The following is a 14,947-nucleotide window of genomic DNA, read 5'->3' on the forward strand; positions in this document are numbered from 1 at the left end:
AGGATTCAAATAAGTTAAAAAACACTTATTAATATTATTAAATATGCTGAAAATCTTCTTATTTTATGTTTTATAGTGAGGTTTATCAATTTTATACACATGTTTGTGTTCATTGCTATATCAACGAATAACTAGTTACAAGTTAAAACAAACTAACGAGACAACATTTTTTTCCCATCACTATAATCATTCTTCTACTACATTTTAGTCAAATGTCAAACTGAAAACCAAAGTACTAGACCATTTGTTTACATAAAATTTATTGTTTGTTATGTAAAACAGCTGTTTCCTTTACTTATTTTTACAAAAGAAAAGAAAAACTAACCACGTAAGTTCCAACAATTGATTTCACAATAATTTTAACCTTTGTATAATCAATTAAATCTCCCTCTTTCCTTGTATTTTATTGTAAAATCAATAAAAATTTGAATTCGGCTTTTTACATTCACATTGCATTTTGTCCTATATGTCGTTCTATTTATTATACTCTACTACAAAAATAATGCCGTAAAAACCGTCAACTGACGACGACGAATATTATTTCCTACTAGGCTGCCGCATTTCTTGGTTCAATTTATTTATTTTCCGTATTTTTCTTGTGGCCTTTCTCGTGTTTTGTGTTCTTCTTTTACTTGGTCTTGGGTTCAAAAAATTCAAATTAAATTAAAGTGCCTTTTTTGTTGTATAAATTATGTGTTAATTCGACAACACAACACAAAACACACAACAAATCTCCACCCTCGAGAGTGACTCTCAATTAAAATTTGTTTAATTAACCCCACAAAACTCTTCTTCTTCTATCCTTTCTGTATGTCACAAATGTTTTGTCATCTAATGGTTTACATGCGAATAGTTTTGTCGACTTTGGTCATAATCACTTGCCTTTTGGGCGACAACTTTGTCGAATTGACCCAGCATCCGTTGTTGCGTGCTTTGCTGGACAATGCCACTCACGCTGTCATTGGAGCGCTGTCGGGTATTGCTTTTGTGGTGCAATTCTATGACCGAACGAGTAATCTATTTGGCTGGTTGTTGATATTTATTTGTTTTTCGGTGTCGGCTTTAATTGATGTGGATCATTTTGTTGAAGCTAGGTCATGGAATTTGGAGGTGAGTCTTAGTTTTCTATTATTTCATAATCTTTTTTTCATTTTCATTCATAAAAAAAAATACATCTTAAATCGATTTTTTTATGGGAATTTTTACATTTTTTAAAGATGATGAACTATGTATAAGCACTTGCACCAAAAAGGGGAGGGGTGGGGAATGAAAAAAAAAGAAGAAGAGAAAAAGAAGGATTTCCGCAAAAGTGACACACTTGCATAACCCCAACCTGTTGCTACTTTTGAACTGATTAGTGTGAAAATTCATTGAGGTTAATTGGCCATTGATTGATTGTAGATGATTACTTTCTTTTTCTTTCAATTGAGTTTATAAGAAGGCACAAGGTCACGAGGGACTTGTCACGAAATGTGTGAAGTAAGATTGTTGAGGGGGGAAAGGAATTCTGATTGAATTTATTTATTAATGCTCAATTAGGAAAGAACTGGGTTGTGATTACAAATTCAGTTGTTTCATATTTTGAACTTAAAATAGACAAATAATCGCTAACTTAATAGCTACTTTTCACAAATTACTTCATTTCAGTTGAAAAGATTCAAATTGGTGCAAGGTTTTCGTATGTTTTCCCAAGTGTTTGCTGTTAAATGTTTTATTTAAAGTAGTTGGGTCAAGTAAACGAAAAATTATTCATAAATAATCATTACTTTCAGAGGCGGCGCTAGACCAAAATGAGGCGTGTGCTAGAGTAACTTTTCGGGGCCCCTGAGAAAATGAATTTGGACTATCATTTTGAAAAAAGTATCAAATCTTCCGTCCAAGTTCAAAATTCTAATAACAAACTTAAGACAAAACGTTTCATTTCAATGTAAGCCTTGTTCCTTTGGGAGGTGGCAAAGTACTACTAGTAGTTTACTAGCGATTTCCAAGACAGTAGATGATAGTACTAAATTAACCAAAACATCTACTATTAGAAGACTACCACTTCCAATGGAACATGGCTGTAGATGAGAAACAAAATGCACGACTCGATCTCACGAACTTTTTCTTAAGTTTCAGATTGCTTATTTTTAAAACTTTTTATCAAACTTCTTAAAACTTAAAATCAAACAAAATAACAACATCTAGAATGAATTTCAGCAATTTGATTTCTTTTATTAGGGCGCGTTTTTAGAAAAAATCAAAATCGTTAGAAATCGCTATAAACATTTTTCGAAAAAAAAAACTATTTTAAGTAAAATTGATATGAAATTTTGCAGAAATTTTTTATCTTCATTCCAAATTTCAGAAAAGTTAAATGCAAAATTTTCTAAAATTTGACTATTCAAATAAAAAATAAAAATCAAACTTTCTACATCAAAATATAGAAACTAATAAAAACTAACACTAGATTGCTTTTTTTCATAAAATTGTTAAAGTCATTTTTGAGTAAATTGTACTTTTCTAAAATTGGTATAATATAATATAGCTATTTATTTTAATGTAGAAATTCTTGTTTTCGTCAGTTTCTCGGTTTCTTTTTTAGAATATAAAAATATCAATTGAATTACCAATTGGAAAAAGGGAATAAATCCATCTCATCTTATTGTTGGCAAAACGCAAATAACTGCACAACTTCTTTATATGATGGTTCTATGAATGTGGTTAGGCTAGTCTCAAAATTTGAAAATTTACACTTTTCAAACAACCTGTAATATAGCTGAGTGCCATTGCTATATTAAAATAAAAAATTAAAATTTATCAGTAGGAAGAAGGAAATAAGGTCGGGATTTGTTTCCTCCTTCAAACTATTGTTGTTTAAAATCACTTGTATACTCGTATATGATTTCTATTAGAAAATCGAAAATCGAAAAAAGATTTACATCAAAATGTAATTTTAGGAATATTGAGGAATTATTGCTTCTTTTAATTGGTGATTCAATTTTGTTTTTGAGTTGAAGAAGAAGAGACGGGAAAAAACCAAGGGGCTCTCCCTGCTAAATACAGGAAGATATATAAAAAATTGAAATTGTTTTTGTTGATGTTTGAACAGCGAAAATTCGAAAATTCCACTGAATAAAATGGTCCTTTTTAATCATTAAATTGGCGGCGGAAAACAGAAATGTTCTTAAGTAATAAGTAACAAAGTGTTTAAATTGGTACAAAGTGTGAAAAATCAGTTTATATAAATTGCGAGCGTAAGCGAGCAAAGAATTTTTTTTAAGGGAAATAAAGTTTACCCATTCTTAACCTTTACAAAAAATTATTTCATACAATTTTAAATACCTAAACAAAATTGAAAAATAGAAAAATGAAAAAAAAAAAACTGTTTTTATCACTGAGATTTTGTAACAAAAAATGTATTAATTTCATTGAGTTTTAAATTTAATTGAGAATTTTAAAAGCAAAATTTTAGATAATTCAAGTTGCTTGGCAAACTAAATATCTGCTTCACTTGAGAAAAAAAAAAAAAAAAACAAACAATAATCTTAAATTGTTAAATTTATTTTTTCTTTCCTACTTTTGCAAAAAGTGGCCAATGTATGCTTCGACTCATCTCAATGCAATTATGGAAATCGAGTGGAAACAAGCCAATTTTAAGCCCCCGCGGGGCCCCTCTAAGCGCGGGGCCGTGTGCGGGGGCACACTCCGCACACCCCTTCCGACGCCTCTGATTACTTTTAAAGTACCTACATTCCATATTAAACAACTCAGTATTTTTCCTACGAAAGAGGTACGTCCAAAAGATCTCTCTGGAGCATTAATGAACTCAGCCAATGCTACTTTTTTTTATCTGGCGTCGAACTATGCTTACCATGTTTAATTTTTTCGCTTACTTGACCAAATTAAATATATTGAAAGAATTTTTGAATACTGGGAGTGATATTAAAAGTAGTTTTTTTTTTTTTTTTAATATTTATTGTGTGGCAAATAAAACATTATTTTCTTAAGCAAAACCAAACAAATTCAGCCCTATTCTGAAATTCCCAAGAAAATGTGTTCGGGATATTGAAAAAAGAACAGAAAGCAACGTTTTTGGAAGCTTTTTCTTTGGGAGCCTTGTTCCCGAACTTATTTTCGTAGGATTTTCATTCTGAATAGGGCTTATTACACTGGGCAACAAGAATTTTGTTTTAAATTTGATGATTTTTTCCGAAGGTTTTTCGGGTGCCGAACTCGAATCCAAAATCAAAAATTTTCTATCAACTCGCGTTTTCGAAATATACCCGTCATAAAATCTCAATAATCGATTATTTGCTACTTTCTAAGCATTTCCAAAGTATTTCTATCACTCAAATCAGAGAAGCTAGAAAAAAAACTGAGGCCAGATTAGTAAAAAAAGAGTTAAAAAACTTCATTAAACCAGTCTTATAACTAAGATTTTGAAAACTGAAATCAATTTGCTTAATGTGGAAAATTTAAATATAAAAAAAAATGGAAACTTTCTTCATAGAAGTTAAATTCCATATAAATTACCTACTTAAAAACTTAACCGAGCAACTTCAAGATACAGAAAGTAACAGACAGGTTTTGATCTCATAAATCGAAATGCTTTATATTATAAATTCTTCTAACTATACACATCAACGAAATTCATTCATGTTAAATTATGTCTTTTTCTTTCACTGCACTTAAACAAATTTCAAACCAAAAGATATCGGATTTTGGCGACAACGTTACGAAATTTTTTTAAACCATTCACAATGCACGTTAAGTATAATTTGTTTGATATTTTCCATTTCATCAACGTTAAAAGAACTTTTCGACAAAAATACAACGGAACGAAATTTATTTTTTTTAACTTTTTTTTTGCACTTATAAAAGCCACAATACTACATTTAAACTCTTTTTCTATTTTTTGACTACGCGTCCTTTAACTGTTGCAAAAAAGTTTTTTTAAATGGTTCTTATAACTTTACAAGAAAAAAAAAGTGTTTAACATAGTTTATTTCACTCTTTCATTGCTTCATGATGTTAGACAAATGTCGAAATTAAGCCACTGGATACAATATTTAAGAGCTTCTTAAAAATGTCTAATATCCGCGAAGAGAAAAGTCTTAAACCTAAAGCTCTAGAGGCGTTTATATTTGACGTCTGTATCTGTATTCACCTCAGTTATGTAAAAATATATTCATAGAATCAAATTTACCCAACATTTAACAGATACATATCAAAATCTGATGGAATTTTTTATACTTTTGAGGTCGATATTGAGATGTAAATTTTTTCACTATCGGTTTTATCAAAATCAAAAAGTAAAAACCCATATGACACCAATTACCCTCTGGCATGAATTTAGAGCACACGTACTTTTCAAAACTGAGAAGAATTAAAGGGTAACATTGTTTTCTATTAAATAAAGAAAACGTATGAACAGTCCAACTTAATAAGTTTGTTGTCGCATCACTGGAAAATATAATTGAAGTGGTTATCACCCTTTTGGTTCATATTGTAATTGTTGCTTAAAAGTTCCTAAAATAGTAAAATAAAACGCACATTCTTTTAATTTCTTTTTTTTTTCAACGGATATTCTGTTGCTTTTAATCCAATTTAATCTAACTTTATCCAATACATATCAGATATGTATGCTAGACATTTTTTGTAATTCTTTAATTGATTTCTTTTAGACGCAATTTATTGACCTTAAAGACGTGCGAAAAAAAAAGATATTTTGCGAGCAAACGTTTCGCCCTAAAGTTTTCTTTATTGGCCGTAAAGGTTAAGCAAATTTTCACATAGTTTCAAGGTATCCAAGAAACAGATTATTATCTATTTTCACCCATCTTGAGAAAAAATCAATATCCGTGTTTTCGTTAGACTTTGAATTCCAGTCAGTCAAAATTTTAGGCAGAATCCAAAAACAAAAACTTACTGGGAAATATTTACATTTTTTTCTCCCAGTAAAAAAACGAAAACAGTGCTGACTATACAATTTGCTAAGAGTCGTTACATTTGACAAATGTATTTTAATCGTGAATATATATGTATGTACATTCATATTTTGGTAGTTAATTAGAGGTAGTAGAAATTCTGGTTCAATATTTTTCGAAAATAAAATGTTCCACATACGCCGTAGTGACTAGTTGAAAATTAAAAAATTATACAAATAGGTATTTCCTAAACAAAAATAAATCCGTTAGTTGATAAATATTTCTGTTTATCTGATCTTTGCATTTCATACTTAAATCATGCCTCTTATAATTTTTATAAATAAATTTCTATTATGAATTTATAATAATTTTGAATCATTACAGGATGCCACGAATCTTCTGCGTCGACCGTTTCTTCATTGCACTACAATTCCTATGATGCTCTTAGTGCTATTTGTTTGCACAGCTTCACTTAACTACTTCAAAACGAGTCTAATCCTTGGAGTTCTCATTTGCGCCTTTGTAACACACCACACTAGAGATGCAGTGCGTCGTGGCTATTGGATGTGTCCGTTCGGTCAAACCGATCCCATTCCACATCTATTTTATATCTTAACAACGATTCTAACACCATACCTGATGTATTATCTGCACTGCTTTTGTCGCAGCAGTATTGCTCAACAAATATTGGGCAATTATGTAAAGCTAAGCGACCACCATCATCACCATCATCATCATCGACAATATCGTTATTCGATAGTTTAATCAACTTTAAGCGCGCAATACAAACTTTTTTTAGTGTACCTTTTTAATAAATCAATTTTAAATGCAATTTTCGTAGACAAATAATAAAATAAAATCAAAGCAATATAAAATAAAATTATATCTTCCAGAAACAAAACGCATATGATGAAAAAAATAAACTTAAAAAATAATGAAATTATTTTAGAATTTAAGCGAAAAAATCTTGTTATGTGATATTTAGACATAAATTGAGATCAACAATAATAAATAAATAAATATTTAAGCACTCTCACACTCTTCCCTTCAAATTGGCCTTTTAGACTTTAGAATGCGGATTAAAAAAATAATAATAAATGAAAAAAAAAAAGAAATTAAAAACAATTTGATTATTTTTTAGATTCTAAGCTTGTTAACTATTTTTAGAACTTACTCTAATTTAGTCGAAAAATATAGAAATAAAAAAAAAATAAAATAAAGAGATTTGTAAAAATTGCCCTAGACTTAGGGTGCATGCAATAATAATTATGAAATACTTGCCCCCGTTTCTTTTGTATTAGAAAATAATTAAAAATAAAACAAAAATTAGAAACAAAACAAACGTAAACACTTTTTCTTTTTTTCTTTTGTTTTAATATTTAAATCACACGTAAGACTATTGATTTGATTTAGCGCTATTTGTGAATGGCTTGTTGGTTAGTTCTTAGTTAGTATTTTTTTTGCTTTGTTCATTTGCCCTTAATGTTGTATATAAATCGTTTTTTTTTTTAATGTTTTTGTTTATGACTGGGATTTTGCTTTTAAGTGAGTGGTTTGAATTTAGTTTTAGTATAAACTTGCGTGTGCTAAGGTCGTTTAAAGTGCTACAATTAAAGAAATATTTTTTTTTTTTGTATTCGTGGTTGTTGGTCAAGTAAGAGGCCATAGCTTTGATTTTTTTATATACTTACTTATGTCCGGAAATAATAAAGTGAGGTTATAAATTATAGTTAACTTAATAGAACAGCTTGGAATGCTTTAAATTCACTAAAAATCAGTTCAACTTAAATTCTCCATTCTTAATATAACATAACTTTCAAATTGCATATCTCATGCGAAAACATATTTATTAAATTCTTTTCAAAAATTCAACGTTCAATTCAATAATTACATAAAGTGGGCAATTTAAAAATATTAAAATTAACTACTGCTACTGGGGCTGAAATAATGACCTTTACTTGAATTATCTCATTTAAAAAAAACGTCAATAACTATAAGCTATGTATATTAAAGCATAAATTACTTAATTTTTCAAAAATATTTCAAATCTAATACTTAAAGTATACAGATAGTTAAGTTTGTGTTGTTAGTTAAACAGAACAAAGGTAATTTCGTTCGTTTAATCAACGATGTTGTGGTGCTTTTGGACAGGTTGACACTTTTTTCATAAGGTCTATAGGTTTTTTTTTTATATAATATTCATTGAATGAAACGGTATTTTCACACATGAGTTGTGGTGATGATTGGTTAGAAAAAGGTGAAAAGTCAACAGTGGGCAACAGACCAATTTCGAAGTTCCGAAGTAAGTGGTATTTTTATTTCATGCTTTGCAAAGCACCATCACCACTTTTGAGCGTTTGGCTGACTGGCTATATAAAATAGTGTAGCTGTAGCTGTAAATGTAATTCAGTCTGTATTGCAAAAGCTTTTACAATGTTTTCGAAATTTATTTTTTTTTAATGAGAAATTATACCAGAGAAAAATATGAAATCAAACACGTTACTTCGATATGTCGTTCCGTTTTAAAAATGTGAATAGACATAAAGTCCTTTTATTTCCATTCAAATTTTGAAATGTAAATGTGAAAATTTGTCAATATCTATTATTCGAACCTTTTAGAACTCTTTTTAGAAAGCAATATAAATGTCCAAGAAATTGTTAAATTTTTGTAAACTACCCCCATAATTTTAATTAGACTGTAAGAAAAGATACATTTTAAGAAAATCTAAAACGCTTAAATCCTTAAAAAACAACAGTTTTGCATACGTAAGGAATTTCAACCATTTTTCAAAATGTAATGTTATGTTATATGTTGATACCTTCCCGTAGGAATTTATTAAGCGACATTTCTGTCTACATAGTTTCATTTGCATACATTATAAAACAACCAAAATGGTACCAAAACGTGGCGCTTAACTCATAGTATATTTCCACATCAAAAAGTCATTTTCGAAAAAAAATGTTGCTTAATAGTACATTCTTACGGGAAGGTATCGACGTATTTACATAATTATTTATTACTATTTAAAAGAAAAACATATACAATGGTCGGAAAAAGTATGTTGACAAAATGAACATTTTTCTAAATGATACGAATAATCTGTAACGGTTAAAACTAAAATAAGGAAGTTGACGGTTATTTAATAAGTATATTATGGTGAATCTCATGATGGTCAATGTCAGTCATACAAAAATCGAAAAAAAAATTGAATTCTCAAAGGGACATGTTGTTGTGCTTTTCGCTTCTGGAACAAACTTGACGAAATTTTTATGGAGCTTTAACAGTTCCTTTTCGTTTCTCGGATCATTGAGATAGAAATTTGTGGGAATGTGGACCATAAAACTTTCTTTTTGAATGAAAGAAGCGTACCAATATGTTCCTTTGGAATTCAGTTTTTTTCGATTTTTGTGTTATGACATAAATAATACTGTATTATCTTCCCATAAACATGGCAAAATTGTCTTCTTCGAGCTCAACGCAAAGGGTACTTTAGCTAACAAAGTTTTTAATGAAAGAATGGCATTTCCAAATCCAGACTTTTTGGAGTCAATCCGTGATTGAAAGTGAATTCTTCAAAATGCGTCTATTTTTTTAGTGCAGTTTTTTCATTTTTTATCCATTCGTGGTAAATTTTGGAGAGTATAATTATATTTTTGTGTTTTCATATTTGGTAATTTATAGTTTCCCGCGATAAATTCAGTTCTCCACAGATTTTTTTACAGACACACCGAAATTATGACTTGCAACAGAAGATGTACAATTTCAATGTTAAGTTCCGCCGTTTTGTCCAATTTTTTGGACAAAATGCATTACCTTACCTTACCAACGTTGAAAAAGAACGTTTGTCAAAATATTTTTTTCCCTACAAAATTAATATTTTTTATACCAAAAATGCAGTCTCGAAGCATAATACCAACTATATGGCTGACATCATGAGATTCACCATAATATACTTATTAAATAACCGTCAACTTCCTTATTTTATGTTTAACCGTTACAGATTATTCTCATCAGTTAGAAAAATGTTCATTTTGTCAAAATACTTCTTCCGACCATTGTAAATAAAAAAACATGAAATGGTATTCAGTTTGGCTAGTAAAAGTTATTTAAATTGCGCGGATCTGTCGAGTTCAAAATTTCAAAATATGTATCTGAAAAATTTATAAGTCCCTTAACCATAGATCCAAAAAGAAATTTTAAAACTTATTTTTTTGATAGTTTTTTATGATGCGGAAAGCTTAGGTTTAAAAAAGTATTGTATAGCTAGTTTTATTTATAAACAAAATGCTCTAAAAATTTTGCAAAAAGGGGCCTATGTAGTTAAGGCTTGAGACTCTTTTTAAGAAAAAACAAAAAAATGTTGCCTTCTGATCGCAAAATGCTCTTGTGAAAACGCATAGTTTAAGTGCATATTGTGGTTAGATAAATTCATAAAAGCTTTAAAAAACCATACAATTTGGTATAATCGAAAGTAATGTACATATTATATGTTTTTGGTGTTTAAGATAACGCTTATTTAAAATGAAGTTTTTATGTATGATTGAGCCAGTTTTTTTTTATTTTATTGGCAATATTAATTGATAGAGGTTTTGCAAAATGATTTACCAGATCCAGTCCGAATATTCCATTGATTCAACTATACCTATATCATCAGCGTTACTCTCATGTAACATTTTTTTAAAAATTCGTAAAAAATATTAAATTAAACAATTTTTTAGGTTTCCATGGCTTAATTGAAAGATAATAATGCCTAGTTACTAGAAATTTTTTTTTTTATATATGGTCATAATTTTGAAAAAAAGATATAAAAAATGTTAATGTAGAAAGTGTTTTGTTTTTTGCTTAGAAGAAGTAGCGTATACAGTATAGTTTCATAAAAAGTTATTTTCTCAGTTCTCCGACTTTTTTTTGGTGGTCATAGGCAGTGCATATTACTTACATGTAATATGAGAATAACACATTAGTTTTGCTATTTATTATTTTGGAAAATAACTTTTTGCTATTCATATTTCTTAGTTGTGACATTTTTGACCCGATAATACCGAAAAAACATTTTTTAATATTGATTTTCATAGCTTGGGTTCGAAAGGGTTAAACGGACAGGAATTTAAAAATCGGCTGATCTATGGAAATGAAATTACTATAAGCCTTTCAGGGCTAAAGCAAAGGGCTAAAACAGAGATATATCCAATCTAAAAAGTCCTTGCTAATTTTCTGTCCGACCAATCGTTCTCGAGATATTGAGACAAATGCGTTTTTCAAAATGGCGGACGCCCCACTAAACCAATCAACACGCAAACTGAGATATATACTCAGAATCATGGTATAAAAAGACAAGGTATGATCATTAGAGCCGCCATCTTACAAAATGGGGTAATAAGGTTTTGACGTTTGGCATTTAGCAAAGTCAAAAGCAACAACAATTTCCAAGACAAATTTGTTTACAACAACAATTTCAATGGGCTGGGCTGTCAAAACCTTAAGTAGTTTTGTAAGTTTTGACAGTTCTCGAAACTGAGTTTTTTCTAATGATCATACCTTCTCTTTTTATACCATGACTCAGAATTAACCACTCTTCAATACTGCATCCGAACTTAGCTGACGTCACAACTTTTTTTTCGGATTTTTCCCCATTGACTGAACTAAAAACTTATCTCTGTATACACGGGGGGCCGAAAATGGGCCTTCCCTTTCAATATTCAATATTTTTACAAATATGGTTTCTTTTATATTTTTCTTTAGCACGAGTGAAATACTTTTTGTAACGTATTCTTTCAATGTGTCCCTAATTTCAATATTGCAGTTCTTAAAAAAGTGCTCTTTTAAGGAAATGGAAAACAGCGTTTTTTATACTTTTGTACGAAGAATTATGTCAGTCAGTGCTTATACAAAGTTACTAGATTCTAAGCGTTAATGAAAAAAGTTTTGAATTTTGTAAATTTTGTACTATGACTTTTCATATTTTTGGAATTTAATATTATTTTTGGAATTTTCAGTCAAAAATAAGAAAATTCTTAGAATCCATGTGATTTTTACAGCTAATTATCCTAACAATACATTTCATCTAACTATGACTCTCGCGCCATTCCCAACGAATACATCTGAACATTAATTTATTGCTTTGTATTGAACACACTCCCACTCAATTTTAATAACACTGGTTAACAAAATTTAACTTTTTTTTTGCCACAAGAACCAAAATATACTTTTCTAGTAGTTTTTGGAGTGCTGAATCCGAATCTGAAGTCAGAAAAATTTGATTGGCCTCCGTTTTTTAAATATTACCGTTATAAAATGCTAAAAAATTGTTGTTTTCGAGATTCTGTTTTTATGTGGGGTAATGCATTATAAACAAATTTGTAACGGTTATTATAACAACATATATTCTTCTTTCAAAAACTGTTTAAATATTCCCGATATCTCTTTTATTGCTCGAGATATCTTAAGTTTCATTTAATAAGCCAAAGAGAAACTAAACTTAATCTAAAGTATAAGTCACTGGTCACAGAATTTTTGCCACAAGAATTAAAATATACTTTTCTGAAGGTTTTCGAGTTGCTGAATTCAAATCCGCAATCGGAAAAATTCTATTAGCCTCCGTTCTTGAAATATAACCGTTATAAAAAAAACCCTTTTTTTCTTATTTTATAACGGTAATATTTCAAGAATGAAGGCTAATAGAATTTTTCTGATTGTGGATTCGAGTTCAGCAACCCAAAAACCTTTAGAAAAGTATATTTTGATTCTTGTGGCAAAAAAGTTTAATTTGGTTGGCCAGTGTTGTTTCTGATTCAAAGACCGCTACTTAAATTTTAAATATCTCGGGCAATAAAAGAGATATCAGAAAGATTTAAACATTTTTTGAAAGAATAAAACTAGCTCTTATAGGCAACGTTACAAATTTATTCATAATGAATTACTCCACATAAAAACATAACCTCGAAAACAGCCAAATTACGTTTTTTGACATTTTCTAACGGTAATATTTCAAAAACGAAGGCCAATCAAACTTTTCTGTCTTCAGATTCAGCACCCCAAAAACTACTAGAAAAGTATATTTTGGTTCTTGTGGCAAAAACCTTGTTGACCAGTGTAATCTTTCATAATAATTTTATTTTAATCAACCGTTTCTCTCCTTCGTCGAAATATTATTAAACGGTCAACAGCAAAAAAAAAAAAAAAAAAACAAAAGAGATCAGCGTCCTCATCATCATCATAATCATCAACGCTATTAGCACAAACACAACTCAAAATAATATTTCGTTGGTTCAAAAATAAAAAATCACAGACTAGAGCTAGAGCTTGTGCACCATCACTTCTAGCCAACTAGCCACCAATATAATAAACCAGAAACCACCCCCGAACTGAGTGCGAGAATAAATATCTCACTCACAGTGTGCTCCTCGTTAGGCTCTGCGTTATAAGACAATTAATTTGGATTTCTAATATTTGCCATACGAATAGATTATTTTTATTCCTTCCTCCGAATCCGCATCCACATCATCATCGTCCATCGAATTGAATCGAGTATTTTATGTAGAATATTTCGAACTATAACGTCCCTCTTCCTTGTGTCACGTCGCGTTCTTGGGGTAAAAAAAAATTATACAACTTTCATACAAAACGTATCAGAACTTTAAGCAGAAGCCGCATAGCTGCTGCTGTAATAGTTTTTCGTTTTCGCTCTCGATCGCGGTCTCTAGTCTTGTTCATATCACGGATAATTAGTTAGCAGGCTTGCATATAACTAGATACGCGATTTCTAATGCTCAGTGACAAGCGTTGAGGCAATTTTTGTTTGATAGTTTCTTTTTTTTTTTCGCAAGACCTATAAATTTGATTTGTCACGCGGGGTGTATGCACTTTTGGCAGATTGATTGTTAAGGCTTTTCCCGTCTATTTAATTAATGGTCAAGCTTTGATAGTTGGGGACTGTCTATAGATTTCTAGAATTCTACTGAGAATTTTGTAAATTTTTATTTTTATAAAAAGAAGTGGAATTAAGTCTCTCTGTGGTCGAGACACGAGAAGTGTGAAGTGATCTACATTATTTTGTTTTATTTGCTTGTGATTTGTGGTTAAATCGGTTTTCAAAATTTCCGACCAGGAGAAACAGCCAAACCCCCTGGGAGTAAGTCCAAAAAGTTGTGACAAGTTTAATTTGAGATTTTTGTTATTTTTGAAATTTATTTTCGTTTGTTTTTTTTTTTTTTGTGCGAAAATTTGCAGAGAGTGTGTTAAAGAATTTTGAGATGTTTTTTTGACTTTTATTTTTTTTTGTTAAACAAAAACAAAAAAATATACTTAACTTTTTTTTATTTAAGTGGAATTTTAAAAGCACAAAAAATGTTTATTTTTTTTGTTATTTTATATAAAAAAAAATTGTTGATTTATTTTTAAGAAAATATATTTTTTTAATTAGCTTCTTTATTAGTGGTTTAATAAATTAATTCAATGTCGTGATAAAATCAAAAAAAGAGAGAAAGAAAGAAAAAATTAAAACAAAATATTATAAGTATAAACAAATCTTAATGGAAATTGACGTTTTGCTTGAATAAGCGCCAATGTCATGCTGGATAACGATATAAATTTCCACATATAAATCTATAAGTATACGTTTTTGTTTGGACTCTGTTCATTTTGTGTGTTGTTAGAATGGAAATGGAAATATAGCTAAAGGTAAAACATTTCTAGAGGTTCATTGCGAACAACAACAACAACAATAAATACAAAATGTATTTTCAATTAGATTGCGTTTTCATTCTTTTAAACAATAAATGAGTAGAGTGCTCTAAAAAATCAGTTGGGGGTGCAATTTAGTTTTTATATTAAAATTTATTTTTGAGAGGGAGAAAGTTGAAAACGTTATTAGTATAAGTACACATAAATTTTTTTTATTTCAAAATATCATGAAGCTAAGTTCAAGTTAAATTTTTTTTTGTTACAAATGACAGCGATCAAAACCATTTTTTGGGGACCTTTGATCCTAGTTATAGTGACTCATGCAATTTATTGTTGATAAAAGCTTACAATATTA

At 29.5% G+C, this 14,947-nt stretch overlaps 1 protein-coding gene across 1 annotated transcript; it reads left to right on the forward strand.

Annotated features, from left to right (window-relative positions):
* The first annotated feature begins 319 nt into the window (after window positions 1–319).
* On the forward strand, window positions 320–7,221 carry LOC129911705 (transmembrane protein 267). Its single transcript, XM_055989578.1, has 2 exons — window positions 320–1,110; window positions 6,294–7,221. Exons 1-2 carry the CDS (start codon window positions 811–813, stop codon window positions 6,672–6,674), a joined length of 681 nt encoding a protein of 226 aa, XP_055845553.1. The 5' UTR covers window positions 320–810; the 3' UTR covers window positions 6,675–7,221.
* Window positions 7,222–14,947: the final 7,726 nt, after the last annotated feature.

Source organism: Episyrphus balteatus, chromosome 2 (assembly GCF_945859705.1).
Source record: "Episyrphus balteatus chromosome 2, idEpiBalt1.1, whole genome shotgun sequence".
Classification (NCBI taxonomy): Eukaryota; Metazoa; Arthropoda; class Insecta; order Diptera; family Syrphidae; genus Episyrphus; species Episyrphus balteatus.

What these genes read in the sequence shown, in the direction of transcription:
- LOC129911705 (XM_055989578.1), top strand. Translation starts at nt 811, where the DNA reads ATGTCACAAATGTTTTGTCATCTAATGGTTTACATGCGAATAGTTTTG. An exon ending in CTAGGTCATGGAATTTGGAG is followed by an intron (nt 1,111 to 6,293) that starts GTGAGTCTTAGT and finishes GAATCATTACAG; the next exon opens with GATGCCACGAATCTTCTGCG.